Here is a 21,227-nt window from a genome sequence, read left to right on the forward strand (position 1 = left end):
AAGACATCTTAACTGCTTCATCAACATAGTGTAGCCTAAATGCTTCTTGTCATGCCAAAAAAGCACCGACTGAATTTGAAGTGTATGTGTGAGTGTGTTGGAGAGAGAGGGAGACAGACAGAGAGAGAGAGGGCTGTTTTGGCTTTCATCAGTCACATCTCACTGTTGGAGGGGGATTGAAGCGGCTGCCTCGGAGCTCTCCGGTAACGGAGACAGTAGACGGCACTGACTCACACTGACGATCACACACAGCACATTTCAGACTCTACCTGCCCTGCAACCTGACAGGAGGGAGACGATGAAGACATAGGCTAAAAGGAACTTTCCTGTTTTTTGGGGGTGCTATTTTCAACCCGCTGCCGACAGCGTATGTCTCTTAAATTCGGGCATCAGATAAAGTCAAAATGTTATTGATTCATAAACACCAGATGGCGGTGAGTTGAAATAAAACACATCTGAGTGTATCGGGACGGTGTTTTTCATCGCCTCTTTAAACTTCGTTTCTAGAGCTGGACCTTCTATTTTTAATTTTGTCAAACATCTCCCGACCCCCTTCTACTCCTCCACCACCTCCTCCTCCACCTCCTTCTCCTCCTCCAACCGCCTTCACTTCATAAAACAACAGCCACCGCGGAGACAAGACTACCGCCTTCCTGCCAGCGCTCAAAGGGAATCAAAATAACAATTTAGCAAACAGCAGCACAGGATTGGACCCTCTCAAGGATGCTACTCCAGCACAGACACCACTAGACGGTCCAAACAGCCGCTGCCAATATGTTCAGGCGAGGTAAGAGAAAGACTAATTCACTTGTTTTTGTTACCGATAGCGCGCGCGGATGGGCTGTTAATCGATGTGTGCGTGTGTGTCCGTGAGTTGAAATTCTATGATTGTTTCTTGTATTTTTTTTTTAATGTTGGCTAAATGGAGTCGCTACTGGAAAAGCTTCTCGATGCCACCTTAACAACTTACCAGCCGTCCTTTATCCGCGCTGGCGGCCTGGAATGGGAAGGGAATTAAATATTTATCCACTTCATGTAAAAATTATTCTTAAAATAGCGAACCGCTGCCGCACTGCAGTTTGTAGGACTTGCCCGCACGAGGACGGCTGGTGCTGTTGTTGCGCGCGCGAGCGTGCGAAGCAGAGAGAGAGCGCGTGAGAATGAAATTGTTGGGGAAAAGTTCACAATTGTGCTTTTTGGAACAAAGTTTTACCTGTTTGGGCTCTTTGTGAGCGCGCACATGTATGGCTTGAGTGCGCGCGTGCTTGTATGTGTGTGTGGTTATATTGGCGTGACAGCGCGAGGCGCTCAGCCTACCAACAGCAGGATATTTTGACTTGTGTCTGCGCTAAGGGAGAGGGGTGGCTCTCCCTGTGGACGAGAGGGCGAGTGAATAACAGCACGCGCCCAACACCTAGCTGTTTACTATCACACTGCCACGCGGCTGTTTTGTGGTGAGGAAAAAGACATTAAGTTTTACCAGGATGACCTTGCCTGTGTATGTGTTGACAGGGAGGCTCCACTCCTGCTGTCAGCCTCTTTTTCTGCGCGTGCGTGCGTGCGTACACGAACGTGCACGTGCGTGATGAGAAAGGTCTTATAATTAACTTTTGACAAATTCTAAATATCACAAACTGATGTTAAATGTAAGAAAATACCACTCATTGAAAACATTAAAGCAGGAGAGACTACGGATGGTTGTAACAGCACCACTTTCACTACGAAGGGGTGACTTATGAGTCATATATTGCATCTGTGGCATGACCCTTTCTATCCTGACCTTGAATGTGAAATTCATAGATTTGTGAAGAAGTGTGCAGATTTTACAGCCAAAATAATTTTTTATAGGTGTGAAGTTGTGACGAAGGCAGCAGACACGTATTTTGAACTCACTCCATGTGAGGTACTAAGCATCTGACAGGTCCAGTTAGCGAGATAGACCTTAGTCAGAATTGGTTATTGGTGTATGTATTAGTTTTTTGTGTGTATTTTTTGTTATTCTGTAAGTTGTAGTATTTCACTCTTATTGTTACATCTTACCCCTGTAGTGGGACAGGTTGTAACAATGGAGCTCCTGGCATTTGATATCAAATAATGCATTCTGTGATATAGTTGGAGAAGTCGAAAAAGATTCTATTTGTAGTCGAAAAACAAGGGTACTTTGGGCCAAAATTTGAGCGCTCTAACACTAAAATTCAGTGAGTTATAGGTGCTGAGACAAAAAGTGTTCGAATCATCCCCAGTCTCCCCTATACACAAACACACCACAGAGAGACATTTTAAAGTATTTGTGAAGTGGTGACTCATCTGCCAATCCCCTCACACCAACCTCCACCCAAAATTACATTGGGGCTCTGTGAAAGGCAAATTGTCAGGGTGCTGCTCTGTGATGAGTGTAGCGCACGGCTGACTGAACCCTGAGAACATAATAGAAAAACATTCTTTAATAGAGACACTGGGAGTCTGTCATTTGTCATATCACTGCAGCCCAACACCGAGGAGGGAAACAACACGCGTACATCCATGCACATCATTATCTATTAGCTCACTTGGTTGGCCCAAGTCGGGGCACAAGCTGGGCGATCTCCTCATTAAGGGTCGGACCTAATGGGCTTGACAGAGGGCTGATTAGTGCTGTCATTGTATGTGTGCGTATGTATGACAGAGCAAAAGAAAGACAGAGCGAGAGCTTGCTGGCTGGAGGCAGACAAGCTTTATTTTAATCTTCCTGTAATTTCAGATGGATAGCACACACCCACACACACACACACACACACGACAAACAGCGGTGATGGCTGATGCGGTGTGCTTTGTATCTCCTCCTACAAATATGTGGCTGTCAGTAACAATAATAAAATTCAGAGTAATTGTGCAGTCTGCTTGAGATACAGTTATCTATGTCTGTCACCTTTACCCACAGTATCTCTCTGCGGTGGGATGAAACAAGAGAGCGCGTGTGAGGAGAAGGAGGAGAAGTGTTTCTGTGTAATGAAAACTCCCTCTCTCTTTCTCTCTTTGTCTCTCGTTCTTCTCTCTATCTCTCTGCTTGGCCAGTTCCTGCTGCCAGCCCCAGTCTGAGAGGAGAGCGGCCTGGCAGGCTGATTGGCTACTAGGCTGGCTGGTTTGGGTAGCTGCCGAAGCTTTGTTTCCCAGCTTGTTTGAAGCTGGATTTGTTTCCCTTACTTGACTTTCCCTCTGTCTCCAACTCTTAAGTTGTCTCTCTCTTTATCTACAGCTTTCCACAGTCACGTACACACTGACACTGGGTGAACAAAACACATGCCTTAAAATTAGTTATGAAAAGAAAAGCTCTTTTATGAGAAACACAAATTAAAGGCTTTATTGTGCTCTGTCACAGTCTGCAAAAGTGCAGACACACAGTCGAATTTGGATTTTTTTGTTTTGTTTTTAGCGAGGCCTGCAACTAATGATTACTTTTATTATTGATTCATCAGCCCATTACTTTTTCAATTTATCATTTTTTATCCGTAAATGTCAGGAGTTCCTCGCATTTAAGAAGCTTAAACTAGCAAATATTTGCAGTTTAAGAATCATAAAATGAGATGATTAGTGGATTATGAAAACAGCTGCATTTTAACTCAGTCAATAAATGATCAGTCGATTTAGCTTTGTTTTCGGCATATTCTATGATGTTACAGCTTAACTGTATTACTTTATTCAGACGTATTTTAGCTCACCTGAAGTGTGCGCCCCATATTGGCTGAGGCCTTTGTAACTGCAGGGGTTTCAAATCTGACCCGTGGCCCTTTGCTGCATGTCATAGCCCCCCTCCTTCTATCTCTCCATCTATCTATCTATCTATCAATATCTGTAAGTTATGCATTTTTATTTTTTACCGTATGTGACTAAGAGAAGGGATCTGGTGATGTTTTAAACTAATAAAGCCCGGACTTATTCTGATACCAATTTGGTCATAGTTAAGCACTATTCATTGAATTTTTGCATGCCTTTACGCTGGTGACAGTCGTAGCTGGAGGCATTATGTCTTTCTGGTTTGTTCGACTGTCTGCTCTTGTGAACACAATATCTCAGAAACGCCTCAAGGGAATTTCTTAGACTTTGGCACAAACGTCCATTTGGGCTTAATGATGAACTGATTATGATATGGTGGTCAAAGGTCAAGGTCGTTGTGAGTTCACAAAACACATTTATGGCCATAACTCAATTCTTGAGTTAAGGCCATATCATAATTGATAACTATGAGAAAATTTCAGCAACATCCATATTTGAAGCATTGGTTACTGTCATGGCTATATGTACATGTAGCAGCTTTTTGCCAACCTAATGCACAATGCACTCAAAAAGCACAAGTAAGGCCATGATTTCATTCAGAAAACACCTTCTTTCAGGGTGAGGTGCAAACACTAACAAGCTGAGCTGATCAGCAGTCAGAATGCGTGGATCATTTTAAGAGTAAACATGACAGTGATGGATCAGACAAGCAAATCAATTGCAACTGATCAATAAAAAAGATGTTTCTCAGGGATTTGAAAGCATTTTGATTGACAGGGTTTTTTTTAAGGGATTGAAAAATGTCTCTGCATCATCACAGTCTCCATCAAAATTAGCCTCATAATTCTCCTTTCAAACAAGGCTACATAAGTTCGTTTCATTATGCCATTTAAGATTAAAACACACGGTAAAATTGATGGCATCGTTTTGAGGCATTTTAGGGAGACTCCTGAGAGTGTTTGTTAATCAGCAAAGTGCTATCCTCTGGAATTTAATGTGTTTGGAGTTTTCAGAAATGTTGATGATTAAAAACCCATGATCAGACTATGCAAACATTTTATAAATAGGCTGTGGCAATGCATACAGTGATAAATACAGTGATTTTGAAAACATTGTCCAAATGAATTTTGACTTAAAGCGATGACAATATAATCTGTGGTTTGGTCCTCATAGAGCTTTGCTGCCTGTGTCAGGAACTTTATAAAAGGCAACTTGGAACTAAAAAAAACAGTTGTGAGCAAATATCAGAAGTTATTATTTGCACTAACATTAAACTGTCTACATTATTTACTTCGTATTTAAATATATAATATTGTCATGTTTACATACATATTTACACTACAAATTTTCTAGACTATATAGCTACATTTTGGCGATTGGCAAAATCAAAAGTATATTGAATTAGCTATTAGCAGGTTATCTTGTTTGCAATGTACCCATGGATTTACAGAAAACCATCACTGCAGTACTTTGATACTGAAGAAAACATAAAATCCTGATGAATCCTAGGCACGTTTTGGCAAGTTATAATGAGTATTCTTTTTTTCTGTGATTTCTAAGATGATTTTGGGGCGTTTATTTGCAAAGGACATCGGAGTTTTGATTACCACGGGGTGTGTTAGTCACGCTGAATCTAAAATGTGTGTTCAGTCTGTGTGTTCATATTTGACTAAGTTATGGCAGCATCTTTGCTTCTTGATGCTCCTTTTGTGCCCCTCTTCTAACCTCTGATTTAAACAATTCATGGGGACTACAGAACAGCATGTAACGCCCATGGATTTAATGGTGTTTCTGTAACACGTTAAGACACACAAGTTCAAGTTTTATGGAGGACAACATCATTTCAGGGATTTGAAATGTGAGTAAAATCCTACTTCTTGAGTTGGGAGCTCCATCTTCTAAAGGCACGACACTTTCTCTTCTTCTTTTTATCATTACCCCGTAATGTGATTTCATCCTCTCGCTCTCCCTGTCGGCCCCCGCCAATGAATGTACTGTAATCCACGAAAATGTGCAATATCTGAAGAATGTTCCGTGATATTACCTTCAGCCATGATAATATATAACGAACTTCAGCTCAGTACTGGAATCCGCTGATCAATATCAATATACGATGGGAAAATTGCAAGTCACTGTTCATTTTGACTATAGCCTCAACCTTGCTTGAGGGCCAATGGCTTTGTCGGGGACCAAATGTGAAAAAAATCTGGCCTGATTGTGAAACTTTCCAGCAGTATTATCGAGTTCTTGCTCGACTCTAGCCTGAACAAATGAGAAGTTTCAACATTTTCATACATTCATAGAGTATATTCATGCAAAACTGTTAACCTGTAAATATATCCTTCATGCTAGTTAGCTTGAAATCATTTGTCATCTATATAGCTACTTTTTAAATAGGATGAATATCACTTCATCTGATGGCACTGCGACAAAAACTCATGTCACATCGTTACTTTGTTTCTCCGAGTTGACAGTTGTGTTGGCACACACATACATTTTGCCTGCAGGCCGTTGTCAAGTCTACAGTCAAAACAATTAGAAGCTACTGGTGCTGTTTTGCGCTTTTGTGTATGTGTGTGTGTGTGTGTGTTTACTTGAATCTATGATAGCCTTGGTGGATGATAATAACATATGGATTAGTGACAAAATGTTTATTCGGGTCGTGAAGCACCAAATGGCGGGGTAATTGAGTGCTGAGATTGATCCAAATTTGCTCTTGCAGTACAGACATCCTGAGGCAGCGGACAGATTTTACAGATTATGCAGAGGGGACAAAATATGGGCAATGTGGCACTTTGTGAGGATTCTGTGGATATATCATATTAGAGAGCTAAATCGTCTTGGGATTCGATGACTGGAATGGAATTCATATGATAATCAATTACATCTCTAATGCAAGTCACAGCGGAGAACAGGATGAAACGCATCAGCACACACATACCGCCACACACAGCCAGCGTCCGTGCGATGGCTGTGCATATCAATGACCTTTGCAACCGCTCCTCCTGCCTGATCTCAAGGTCACTCACAGACTCCTTTCTTCTGCCGTATCCTGAGCTCAGTGTGGTCTGCCTGCTGAATTCTATTTCATCATTAAGTTGCACAACAATTTTCTGGAACGTGCACAGCGTTCACAATCGATACACCGTGTTTAAATGCGTTAAAATAATTACAGGGACTGATGTTTTACAGCTCCGAGCTTCTAAACTGGTGAACTCTCACAAACACAGTGCAAAAAAAAAGAAACACTTAATGAGCAGGAATTGTTTTGATGCTAAATAAACAAACAGCAAGTGTTACAAAATTATGCAGCACAGAGCATGAAATGGCATTTTACAACGGCCCTGTGGTGTTTTATTCCAACTTTCTTGCCGAAGAAAGCTCAATTCCACACTAATCTTTATGTTCAAACATACTGCTTTGCACTTTTGATATGTTTCGCTATGTTGCACTGCAAGTTCAAAGAGTCTGCTACAGCAAAATCAGACAATACCTGAAGATTTTTTTGTTCAAATCAACAAAAAGTGGTAAAAATCATAGGGCCAGCACAGCAAAATGAAATGGTTTGCAACACTACTTTTTTGTTTAATTGCGGCTGCAGCAAAGTTGTTGCTGATTTGTTGGTAAATATGGTGCACTAATTTGCTTATGAATCACCGCGGTTCACCTTGAGAGCCGGCTACACGCACACACAGCAGGTAGGTCCTCTGTGAATGGAGTGCCCAATCAAATGAGACATTAATCCCTATCAGGAGCCCTGTGGAGGCCTCTGATTGCAGGTTTACTTAGCAATAGCTACAACTACATGTGCATAAACTGTGTGTGTGTGTGTGTGTGTGTGTGTGTGTGTGTGTGTGTTATGCAAAGAGGCATTGAGTGCGATACATGGGTGTGTCAGTCAATGAGTATAAGAAAGTTTTCGGATGAAAGGCACACAAATGTGTGCGATCACATGGCAAGAACACAGTGATCATAAGGATTTTGTGGGTGTGTGCGTGTGTGTTTGTCTGTGAGCATCAGGAATCGTTAGTGTAAATGTCAGAGCTGGAGGACTAGAGGACTTATACTGTATACCAAGCAGACACTGATGCAAACATGCAGAGAGAGAAGGAGAGGCAGAGAGAAAGTGTAAGACAGAAAGATGGACGAAGGAAGAAAATGAGTGATTAAGAAACGGATGAGAAACAGACTTTACCTGGAGGAGGAAAGAACAGAGAGTAAGCCAATGGCGAGTGAAAACTGAGCTTACGGGAGCTGATTGTATGTGTGTGTGTGTATGTGTGTTTCAGGCTGACTTTCTTTCTCAATCTTTGGACCAGGAACTTTGTATTTTCCTGTCTCCAGAGGGAGAGGCAGTTGGACAAGCCACTCGCTTGCAGCAGCACCCTTGTTTGCTGACTGAAGTGTATGAGCCACTATTATTCATGTTAACGCCGGCGTGTCTTATCTTATAATACAAGATAAGATAAGCCTTCATTAATCCCCAGAGGGGATGTTCGGGGTGTTGCAGAAGCAGCAGCACAAGGGCAGAAATAAGTACAGATAAATAGAAGAAGTAAATAATAAGAGATATAAAAAAAACTAAAATAAGAACAGAAGTAAAAATAGAAACTATACAAGAGTGATTTAAGACAAAGTTAGTTATAGTGTATGGAAACAGAGTACACCAGTCTAATGTAGAATATGATCATACTTAGTATTTTCCTGTATTAATACAGAATTATACTACAGCAAATCGTTTCGACCTTTTTTTTCTGTTAAGCCATCTTAGGCAAACTGTGATCTGTGATATAGGTTATTCTGAATAAAACTGAACTGAATTGATTCAAATTGAATATATAATGTACTAAAGCATGATAAGAGAGTATGGTATATACAATATAGTATAAGGTAAAATGGCAGGGCTGGGAGGGTGCTGGATGCAGTGAGTTGTGAAAACCCAGCAGTGTTTGACATGTTGTGGAGGGGGTGGTATTCGTGACATTTGAAGCCATAAACTTAAAATGTCAGTGAGATGAGAAGATGGATCTCAATCTTCGTCTGTGCTTAATAGTGAGAGTAGCTTAGCTTAACATTAAAGATGTGTTCCACTTTCGGAAAGATGGTCTTGTCATAAAACTAGACTGTCATAGCGGCAGAGAGACGCATATACTGGTGCTACATGACCAGAGAAAACAGAAAAAGAGCTGTGGCATTTGCTTTTGCTCAAGAGGTAGAAAACCTACAACTACCAGAATGCACTGCGCCGCACTGGACCAATAAAGCTTCTGCTGGTGGGTGATTAATTACCAAGGAGGTTAAAAAGAGGAGAAGTCATGGTGTCATATCACATCATATCAATGGGGGGACAACACACATGCAGTGAAATGTGGTCTGCATTCGCCGACGGGCTCAATAGCTGGAGCACTGTCATAGAACATGGGGGATGATTGATTTGTGTCACTGAGGCGTCTAGTCAGCCTCGGGTCAGAATATTTTTAAACAAAAATAAAAGATATGAGTGAGAATTACAATCCTATAATTGTTGAAAAAGTCTGTAATAAAAGACCACAAACAAATGCTTTTTATATGCAAATGCTCTATTGTATATTGGCCTTCTTTCCCAAAAGTTCTGTGAGGCTGAGCACACCCAAAGACCACCTGAGGGGACGCCGTCCCATTATTTCTAGTGCCGTCTGTTGTAACCCACCAACATCACATCCATCTTTCACATAACAGCAGGTTGCCACATTGGTTAGCACTTTAGTCTCTGAGCAGTCACACTGATACAAAACCTCTCAACCACGACGACAGATACTGCACGCAGCTTTTGTTTGCCAAGAAATAGATCCGACACGAAACTTCCCCCTAAAACCACAAGCTGTTGTTTTTACATCATCACAAATTTGACAAAACACAGCATGTCCGTTAGTGAGCTTTAGAGGCCCCGATCAGATGGAGCATGTTTTGCAGGTTGCAAAACGTTAGGCGCATTGCACTGCCTTTTTTTGTTGAAGTCTGCCCCGATCAGACATAACGCTTTTTGCTGTTTGCTGTTCCTTTCACAAAAGTTGTTGCCAAGCATCCATTAAATCACCTGTCCTTAGCTCAACTGTTGTTTTGCTATGAAGTAAACTCACAGAGCTGTAGATCAAGGTTTGGTGGAGGGCACTTGCTCTGGCTCTGATTTAGGGTGAGAGACCGTCCAAAACAGTCAGTGGTCACGAGGAAACTTACATCTTTGTGGGTGCTTAAGACGGGAGAAATCACAGGGAGTAACACCAGCCGGTCCAGGAGCCTCACCTGAATGATAATTGTTTCAAGGCTTATTTTAGGATAAATCAGGCACAATTGACAATCTGTTGTCAATAATCTGACGTAGTTACGGTTGGTAAAATGTTAGAAATTTGATTAATTATGAAAGTGAGCTAACGTTAGTTTAACACAAACCATGAACTGTACGCTACACTTGTTGTCATTGCCACCATGGAGGGCCCGCCTCTCAATTCATCTGATTGGATAACGGGGGAAAAACACAAATGATGTCAGGTGCTTTTTACGCTATGAGTTGACTTTTTCTTAACCCGAAGTGTTTAGGCCGATCCTGCAAAGCCGTGGAGGTAAAGTAGCAGGTAAAGTGGAAAATGCGAGGTACTAAGCAACGCAAAAGCAATGAGCAAAATGCTTCCCTCTCATTGAAAACCATTACAAAAAGCCGCCCTGGGCTGCTAAAACATGATCTGTGTGATCAGGACCTGAGGCTATTTTCTTTACTTGGTGCATGAGGTGCACATTAGCCTTTTCCTGCCCAGTCAGACTGATGTTGATCTTTAACCTCATTCTCAGACAATGAAGCATATTTCCAAAAATGTTAAACTGTTCCTTCAAACTAACTAAATTTATATAAACTCACTGAAGTCCCATATTTTTTCCTCTATTCCTGATAGATGCCTCAGAAAGTAACATGGCACATTCCTGAACACACTGACCAAAAAAGAAAAAGAAAAAAGGAAATCAAATCCTTTGTGTCTAACTCCCTTGCAGGATATATCTGCCCAACCCCCCCCTCCCCTCAAATCTCCTCTCCTCCCATGTCTTCTCCTCTGTAGCTGGTTCACTCTGTACCTGTTGAATAATTGATAGCTGTTTTGGTTTCCGATAAGGCGTTTGGGGTCCACAGCTCTCAGCAGTATGGGCTTGCTGCTTTCCTCACGGCAGATCACACGGCTCAGTCCATCCTTTTCACTCTTTTCCTCTTCTTCACTTTGCCTCGGTTCTGTTTTTATCTCGTTCTCCACATTATTCTGATATGCGCCACTCACATTCTCTGTAACATGTTTGCATGCATGTACTTTATTGTAGCAACAGCCCTTACTTTGGGTTTATTCTAGATAAGCTCTTGATATGCATCTTCTTTTTACAAACAACCCTGAAAATATAAATAAATAGTTTTTTTCCCTGGTTATTACCATGGAAACTGAACTTGTAGAGACAGAAAGTAAGTAAATAGGATAAGGTACCTAACATGCCTCCATAAGCCTGCTCGAACTGCAGCAGCCCTGATATCACATGCAGATTTTTGCATGGGATCGGGATCTGTGCCTCACCCAAGTGTTTACAAGGTTGAGGCACAAGAACAGGAACACTCGATTTTGAAATTATTTCAACTTTGAAGTGGATGAGTCATCATTGCAAAGACTTTTTTTAATTGGCAAATCTGTGGCATGCCAATGAGCAGCATTTAAACTCCCTCCACACTGTCCATCATATGCCTGTTGGTTAGTTTTAACCTGAGACTGCCGTCCCTCTGAGATAAGGCGGTATCTTGAGACTGTCCTCAAGAGGAAAGCACTGCATGTTTGTTCAGATGCCCCAGGCTTTGCTTTGGCCTCTCTTAAGTCCCTCAAACTCATGGATCTGGTACTCCAATCGGCCTTCCTGGATCATATTTTCTTGTCTCACGTGTACTGAAACAATATGTCCCAACAACGCAGCCCCTTGGTTTTTCTTTAAGCAGGGCTGTTTTCAATCTGAACGCCTTCTTATGTAGCCTATATTAATGTTTACCTGACAAGAAACTCTAAGAATTTCACCTGTTGTGTATCAGCAGGAAAGGTGGAAGTAGCATGGCTTCGTTTTACAACGCAGTCTTACAGAAATACTTTAAATTGGCACGACTTCTTCACAATGCATTACATGTTTGAAGACACGAAACGTGTAAACATTACGACTGGCAACAATGCAAAGTGTATCATGATCACACACTGTTTTAAACATGTCAGTAATGATTGGTCAGAGTGAATCTGGGGGTGGCTTTTACTTTCACTTTCACTCGCAAACATGTCTACCAATTGTTACCGAAAACCCTGCATAGTGTACCTTTAACTATGATGGTGGCGGATGTTTGTAACAGTGATCTGCAACATTTGGAAAGCACCGATGATGATGTGTTTCTGTCAGGGGTGTCAGTGAGAAATCTCTAAAATGGTCCTTATGGAAGGCAATGCATTTGCCCTAATCTTGTTATTATTTCTGACTGTGTTCATTAATATATTCAATCATTTGGCAATGTTATTTTTGACCGACGAACTGACGGTTTGGACTGCAAATGATTTTGCCTCCACGGAGATCTGATTTTACATTTAAAATGCTTCTATCAGAATTCTGAACCCTAGACCTTTTTTATAGTTAACAAATTAATTCAACCTCATATGATCTGTTCACATTGAAGCAGTGTACTTTAGATACTTTATAGTTAAAAGTCATTTTCATTTATTATTTATGTTGTTTTGTCTACCCACGTTCAACAAATCGCAAATGGAGCACTTGAGTATTTGTGTATTAATATGCATGTACAGAAACTGCCTCACAACCTTCCTTCTTTATTTGTTCCCTTGGCCTCTGAGGCTCTCTCTCTGCTGTCTCTTTCGCTCCCTTTCTGCTAACTCTGTGCAGTAAAGTGTTTAGAGCCCTGTACTGGCTGTTACTCAGCATGTGGGGAATTGACGGAGATGGGTTAAAGAGGGAGAAGAGTTCATCAAACCCAGGACAACAAGTCAATTCCTCCTGATTTACCACATCAATCCCCATCTGTCCCGCACTGTTCCTATAAGCTCACGCACAAAACATGTGTGTGTCTGCACATACATAATCATTCTAACAGACACACACACACACACACACACATATGCCGACTTACTCCCAAGCTCTCTTTAACGTTTTCTCCCTCTCTCTCTGTACTGCAGTATAGACAGACAGGAGAGGCAGCAGTAGCAGCTCTTACATAACTACATCACTGCATTAACGAGCCCATCTGCCTCTGACTGGTGCTTACACTTAGAGTTAGAGCTCTGTTGAAATGATACACACTTAATACAAGTGCACAAGGTGTAGGACCACCCGACCTTTCCCAACAAGCAGGCTGACCAGGAGAAAATAGACTTATACTTTCCAGCTCTTTATCTCTGCTGAGCACATTTTCATCATAGAAATGGGAGGTATATTCTTTTTATATGACCGTATGACCGTTTTACTGTATAAAAAATAGACACAGATATTGGTTTGTGGACTAGTGTTTTGAACCCTTGAGTTTTGTATTTTGCCATTGCAATTTTGAATTTTTGGAACCAGAAGTAACAGTATTTGGACGAAAGGGTGGTGATAAGCCTAATGCTAGCGGCTAGCTTGGAGCATTTACAGCAATGATAAACTGCGATAATACCAATGTTTGCCTGGGAAAAACAGGCTTAAAACCATTAAAACAAAATGTACTAAACTTTGTAAGGAAAAACTGAATATCCAGCTCCTCTGTAAAATTAAATGCTGCTGACCAAAACATTGCAATTAACTGTTATAAATTAAAAACACACTCCTATAGTGAGCTGCAGGGATCATGTGGGAGGCCCGCCCGTAATATTGCCATGGTTTCCTCATCAAAAAGGCACAGGGATGTTTTCCATTGGATTTTGAATTATTACAGAAAATGAGCTCTGGGGCAAACAAGCAAGATGATCTTCACAAACTGACTTTTTGAAGCATGAATATGATCGCTAGATGTAAAACAAATAATGTTAGGCTATGAACTAACTATACCACAGTGGCATGACTGCAACTTCACAACCACAACAAGTGTTAAACTGTATTTGGCTTCATGGCGTTCTATAGTCTCATTTAGCCAATTGTTAGCAACTGCCCTTCTTTAAGATACGTAAAAGCTTCAAAATTCTTCAGTGGGGCATTTACTGACATCATTTATGTTAAAAGTCTTTTAAGCTTGTGTTAACCCCTTATTTTGTCCTAACCAAAAACCCATTCAAAAAGCCTATTGACATTCCTTTGAGGGAACCAGAAATGCTAAAATGCTCACAAAATTACAGGTTTTAGGACTCATTCCTGCAAAACTCTATACTCTGTGAATCCGGGGTTACATTATGGTTACCTAACCTAATCAGTGTTGTCGCAGTGGTAGCAACAGTCACACATGGCAGCCACGCCTGTAATTATGCATAACTTTAAGCTTTAATACATTTGAACAGGTGAGTCATAACAAAAAAAAACCGCTGAAAACATGTTTATTTCTGCTGTAAAGATGTGAATTTAACATGAGGGTCAATGGGAAACCACTCAGTTTTGGAGCCAGCCTCAAGGGGTCGTTATGATGAACTGCAGTTTTTGACACAGGTTGCTGCTTGTATAAGACACATAAATGCAACTGAATTCTACTTTTCTTGCAGTCTAATACAACAGTCCTAAAATAAATCCTGTCTTAATGAAGTTAATAATGTTTACTGTTTTAGCAATGTTTGAATATGTAGTGTTCCTTCATTGTTATAGAAGTGGTGAACAAAATATTTAAAACATCTCAGTATAATCTAGTACAATTAAACTGCACCTCCAAAATAATTTCAACAGAAATAAACACTGTTGTGTTTAACTGTGTGTACCTAATAAACTGGTGACTGAGTGTAGATAACTGAGTTCCTCATTTTGTCTTCTTGTCTTTCCTTTGCAGTGCTTATTTTCTGCCCCTTTATTTAGTGCTAAAACACTGAATGGATTAACTGACTGACAGAAAATAAGTCAACACCAAGTTTGATAACTGAATAACTGCTAAAGTACATTTACTAAGAAAAAAGGAAAGTATTTTCTGGTGCAGGTGTTTTTTTTACACAGTTTAAAGACATCACACTGGGCTCTGGGAACTGGCAGCACATATTTTTCACAGTTCTCTGATGTTTAATCAGCTAAATTATTAATCAATAATTAATTGACTGATTAATTTATACGAAAAAAAAAAACATTACTAACTCTTTCCCTTGTGTACCATTCAGCTGTACTTTTTAGGAGATCTGGGTTGTTCAGCAGATGCCTTCACTTCCAACACACTCACACCAAAACACACACACACACACACACAAACAGAAAAAAAAACAACATTTGCCAGGACCCACTAGTGGGTTTAATGATGCTCATCCTGTTCCATTTTTACTGATGCTAAATCCAAGTCCTGACTAAATTCCCAAATTAGCCCGAGAACAAATAGGGAAAAAGCCAAAAATGACTTCACATTGCAAAGCCCACGCAAAGGTGCACAGGCACACCACACAGAGACACTGACGCATGAAGATGCTTGAAATTACTGTAGAAGAAGCTTCTATTTTGCGGCAGTCCGTGTTTGATGCGTGCTTCAGAGTGACGACAGGAAGTAAAGATGGAGTGATGTGAGAGAACAGCAGATGAGGGACGTGTGAGAAAGTGTTGTTTGTCTGCTGCCACAGCTTGTTTGTGTCTTCAGTCTGAGTCTCATTATAACATGGAGGCACTTGTGTGTGCGTGTGAGCACGGTACGTGTTCACGTGTGTGTGTGCGTGTGTCACACTCGGCCTTACATAACAATATGATGCTCAGCTGGGGACACTATACAGATGAATCCCAGGACGCCCCTTTTATTGGATCTAATGTGGAGGTTTTCTGGAACACAGCTAAAAAAGTAATCAGAGAGGAACTTTTACAGAGCTGGAAAAATCATAAATGTTTACTCACTCTAATATTCCAGTATATCAGCATCATTATCATACATCGCTGCACAAACCCACAGCCATTTTTATGCCATTACATTTATATTTTAGGCACTGCTAATGCTCTTTCCCAGAATGAGTGAGTCAGAATACTTCAGATGGGCTTTTACATATTTTGATTTTAGCTTTTTCTTTTCTTGCCATGTTGAATTCGAGCCTGAAAAATGCTATTTTTGTAGCTGGATTGTAAATTAGAATAAATGAAGTACAGTATCCTGTTGATACATCGATTAAACAGGAGAAATATGATAGTTTAACATATCAGTGGGGTAAATTTAAAACACTAAATCAACATCGACACCATGTTCTGCAAATTAGAAATGATTTGTACATGATAGGCTCATGGTACTGTTTGAAATAATCCATAGCGAGTTTTCCTTTTATGTAGCCAGCTTTGATTTCATGTCCGCAATCACTCAGTGTGGCTGGGAATGAAACATCTCATTTATGGCGTGTTAACAATTGTATAGTACGTTTGCCTTTGAATTATGGAGAGATTATTACAGGTTGATATCATAAGAATCGAGCCAAATGTTCACGCAGAGCTTCAGTATGTGCTGAGAGAGGCAACATTAAATATAGTGAGCTTTAAATAAAACTGTCAAGATGGTATAGGCATTGTTGATAGAGCTGCTTTATGAGGGTGCTGCTGTCCCATGTAAGTGTAAGTGGTTTAAGGGAGACATGTCCCTGCAGCGTCTGTGTCGGGAGGTGCCAGCACAGTTAATGGTGAGGGTGAGGGTGTGCTAGAAGATGATTACTACAACGCCAAACAATGCGCGGTGGCTCACAGTTGGAGTCGGAAGCAGACAGGGTGAAGACATCCACATTGCACCCTCTGAACTCCCTCTCTCCCTTTCACCAATACTGCAATAATCTTCTTAAGCTGTCAGCATGACCTAAAACTGATGATGCGCAAGTGCGTAGAGAAGAGAGGGGGGAAAAACTCCCACCAAGCAGACAACAGCTTGTGACTAATAGTGAGTTTAGCGCAGCTCACCAAGCTCATAACTGAGTTGTTGCACCATCACCTTGGCACGATTCAATTACCGCTTTGAGAAAGGTGCTTACCTCAGATGTTTCTGCTCACTCACAAGTCAGTCCGACACTCTGCCTGATGTGTGTGTGACCTCCCTGTGAACCAGGGCAGGCCAAAGACTTTTGAGACCCCCTCCACGTGTGCAATTTAACAGATGGCACCGCTGGCTCACAAGTTAGCTCATCCACATGACATGAGACATCCGCATGGTTATGCAGGTGCGAGTTAATGAAAGGTGTGCATGCAGAAGCAGTGTGAAGCAAAAGCTGTAACACTGCATGGATGTGTGAAAAAGAAAGGAAAGGAAAATGTAATATTGGATGGGATACCGGTAGGAAGGGATGACAATATTCATGAGCTTCACAGGACTGATTTTTTTTACCCCTTTGCTTGCACCTGTTATTTAGTGATATAATGACCTGAGAGATAATCACAACGCAACAGATGCCTACCTAATAATACAATCAATCCCAAAAAGCCTGTATGACCTGTGTTGTTGTTATGATTACTACCGTGCTACTGCCCCAATAAGGATCTGGCTACACTGCAGCACAGCTGTCATGAAGATGGGCCGCCTGCCCAACTACACCAGCTGTGCCAGCCCGACCATCACTTAATCACCCTGGGAGGGAAGGAGGGAGGGAGGGGGAGGGAGGATGAGTTGCCGGGTTAAAAAAAGAAAGAGCAAGTGGCGAGGGTGAAGAAAGTTCAAAAGAAGAGAGTTAAAGGAAAACTGGAGAAACGAACAATGGAGGATGTTTGAGGGGGAGTAAGTGAGGAAGTGGTGGTGGTGGTGGGGGGGGGATGCAGATGCTTAAGCAGGAAGGAAAAGCTGATGGATTTGAGAAGCAAAGGATGTACGAGGGGAAAACACAGACGTATAAGAAGCAAGAAAAAGTGGAGCAAGGAGGGAACTGAAAAAATATAGACAGATGAGGGCGGGGTTGAAGGTGCAGTGTTGAGAAAACAGTGATGGCCGCGAGAGTGACAACATGAGGAGATGAAAAGGCGAGATTCGTAAAATCTGACAAGTTGATTTAACTTAGAAAAATCTGGGAAACCAAAAATGACAAAATTGTAAAATGTAAGTAAATATATCTATTAGTCTTGATTTATGTTTACTTTAGACCTAATTGTTAAGTTTATGTAACATTGAGTTATATTTGCTTGATTTTGTGAAGTTGTTGCAACTTAAAATGACAAGTTTTGGCAACTTTGGTAAACCATATTTAAGGTTTGATATATCTGTACTCTGCTGGTTGCAAACTAGTCAATCATATTTGTATTTTCTTAAACATGTAAAACAAAACAGAGCTAGCAGATCTCCTAACTTTATCATTGGCAAAATCCTCTTTGTCATGATTAAATTGAGTCAGAATAACATGTTTTACTTAAGTTGCTAACACTTAGAAAGAACAAAGTAATTTCAATTTTCATTTTTAAGTTGCAACAACTTCATGAAATTAAGTAAATACAGCTAACTTTTGATTAAATTAAAAATGAGATATAAAGTAAACATAAACTAAGATTAATAGTTATAATAACTATTAGTTATTAATAGTGTTATTTATATTATTTTAAGTAGGATCAATTTGTCAGATTTTCCAGTGAAGGAGGAGCTGGGGTGAGGGAAAATGGCCTGTCGAATGTTGAAAAGGACGGATGTGTGAAAGAGTTGGAGCGGGATGGAGGAGACGATGATGTCAAACATGTTTTAGGCTGATTTCTCAGCCAGGCAGATCAATACCTCAACAATCAGTCTTGTAATAGCAAGAGCGATATGCAACCGCACAAAATGCAGTACACTATATTTAGCTGAGGGAAACTTCTCACAGACTTTCAGCACTTGATACAAACACAAGGCCTTGGGATCTGACTGCAGTTAACATCTCTTAATGAACTAGACCAAATGCCGCAGTAAACATTAAACTGAGGTTGACATTTTTAACAAAACAATTTGTCTTTCGCTCTCTCTCCAATGCCGAACCTACCCAGCTATCTATCCTATTCCTCTAATGCCTTTTCTATCTCTCTCCTCTCTCTGAATATGTGTGACTAACATCATGTCAGGCGACGACTCTCAGAGCAAATCATCTGTCCCGGGGGCAGATTTGTGCTGCACCGCTCAAGATTTAGGGCAGCCGAGATGAGTACATTTGTCTATATTGTAAAGACAGGTTATGCTTTATCTTCACACTGACTGACGGTGAGTCGACGCTAAAGGGAGGATCACTGACACGTAGATATTAAACATGGCTATTAACATAAACATATTTTTACTGCTGAGATAAATACGTCTCGTGAGTTAAAGTGAGTCTTTTTCCCTAACCTGATCAGTCAGCGGCCATCGATCTGAGCACATGCGATCTTGGAAAGCTGCAGGTTTGTATTGAACAGATGCAGCTACGCTCGCATTTATCGACTCAGAACTTGGAAAAACTAATTGATATGGACAACTCCCAGGAACTGCTGTAGCGCAGCAAAGGTTTAATGTATTTACATGGAAAGTTACCTGGGGCCATGGGGGCTCCAAGAAAAAAATATTGATTTCTGTGGCTAATAACAAAAAAAACCTAGTTTTTGTGTATAAGAAAAGAGGACTAATTTGTTTTTATTGTGGAAAAAAAGCTTTTTAATGCAAAGAGCAAAACAATGAACAAAGAAACGAAATATGAAAAATGTAATCAAATAGAATAATAGATTTTTCTATGCTAAAAAAAAAATAAATAAAAAATTAACCTTTATAAATATGACACTAACACAGAGTGCCAGGGTTTCCGCCCAGCTCTCAGGATGTGTTCTGGTCTGCATTTCCCTCTGCACTGCTCCTACCTGCCCCGTCTCTTCCCATCCGTCTCCCCTGCTAGTCTCGGGGACCTTACACGCTCCGCTCAGCAACAGATCAAGACAAGCTACATCTTCCCCAAATGTCATTTCACAAGCATTTCCCCAGATGCGTCCATGGAAGAGGTTTTTCATGTAGTCACATGTGCATGCGGGTTATGTAGGAGTTGAGTCCACTTCTAAACACGCAACATTTTTTGTCTGGATCAACTGGTGTAATAACCAGTTATGTCTCGTGCGTGTGTGCTAAATAGATTACACGTTTCCACGGTGAGAGAAGTAGGATGTGGGGTACATAAAGCTGTTAAAGAGATAGCACCTCCCCAGTTCAGAGAAGCAGGCTGGAGTCAGACACAGAAGCAATGTACTTCTGTGGATGGGGGTCACTAACAAAACATATTTTAGCCACCTAAAAAAAGTCCCACCCAAAAACATCAATATCAGTTTAAGTAGGGCTGCCCCCTGAAAGTCAGAGATTTGAATCATCAGTCGAAGACCACTCAATCGACTGAGCAGCTGTTGTTTTTTCTCCTTCTATGTATTTATTTTTGCTAGTTAGTGTGCTGTGCAGTGTACTTCTGGGGACGTTTTGGTCCCCAGACTTTGCTGTGGAGTTAGTGCTCTCAACTGTTATGCTACCCTTTGGTCCCGGCTGCAGCAGCACAGAGGAGGAAGAGACTCTGCACTGTAAGGCTCTGTGAAAACAATGTCTTCTCTCTTCTGCTTAGAAGTGGCGAATTTACATCTCACAGCAACTTAATATGACAGTCACCAGTCGGCCATTGGAAATTGCCTGTCTGTTGTTAGTGCTGTTGGATTGTTTACCACATTACATGGGTGCCACTGTCACACTGAACATCCTGCTGAGCCCCGTTCAAACTTCAAAACTTTACTTGGAAAAAAACCCACAACTGTCGAATATTAGTATTAAACGTCCCAATCTGCTTGACTGACATATTCTGAGTTGGGTGCAGCCCTACGTTGAAGTGTATATTATGTTGAGAGTTTTTTTCACTACTTTACCTTATAGTCAGACAGCTTGTTTCGCAAGAGAAGATACGTACGTCTTCAGTTCCTCATGTATTCTCTTGTCAAGGCCCCCAGACACCACTGACAAAAGCAGTACTTTTAGCTCACTGAACATGGGAGCTGCTGGTCTGTGGTGCCTCAGTCAGTTTGCTTTATTGTGTTATTGTGTGACTTTGGTGAATCCGAACTAACCCTTTTTGGACGCCAAAGTCACACAATAACACAAACAAACAACTGTTTGAGGCAGCAGTAGATCAGCAGCGCCTTTGTTCAGTGATGTTGAATAATGGTTTTCTCAGTAAAGTCAGGCTTTAAAGACAAGTTTCATTTTCTTGTTCAAATTACTGTCTGACATTAAGGTAAAGCAATGAAAATATCCTAAATATAGCATACACTTAAACTGATGTTGATTTATTTTTAAGGTGGAACTTTTTTGTGGGGTGCCTATAATATGTTTTTTGGCCCCTCCACAGTAGTACATTGCTTAGCTACCATGCCAGACTTCA

General features: G+C 40.9%; 2 protein-coding genes across 2 annotated transcripts in view; one reads left to right on the forward strand and one right to left on the reverse strand.

The window, feature by feature from the left end:
- LOC148187278 (uncharacterized) overlaps positions 1–21,227 on the reverse strand; it is a 158,443-nt gene that overhangs the window by 49,529 nt on the left and 87,687 nt on the right. The window lies entirely within an intron of this gene.
- Positions 149–21,227, forward strand: part of rtn4rl1a (reticulon 4 receptor-like 1a) — a 98,900-nt gene continuing 77,821 nt past the window's right edge. The window contains exon 1 of the mRNA XM_042499209.2: positions 149–787. Within this exon, the coding sequence (XP_042355143.1) occupies positions 775–787 (13 nt within the window). The 5' untranslated portion in view covers positions 149–774. The remainder of the gene's footprint in view (positions 788–21,227) is intronic.

The sequence above is a fragment of the Plectropomus leopardus genome, chromosome 15 (genome assembly GCF_026936395.1).
Source record: "Plectropomus leopardus strain MGB_pleo_1.0 chromosome 15, ASM2693639v1, whole genome shotgun sequence".
In the NCBI taxonomy this organism is placed as follows: Eukaryota; Metazoa; Chordata; class Actinopteri; order Perciformes; family Serranidae; genus Plectropomus; species Plectropomus leopardus.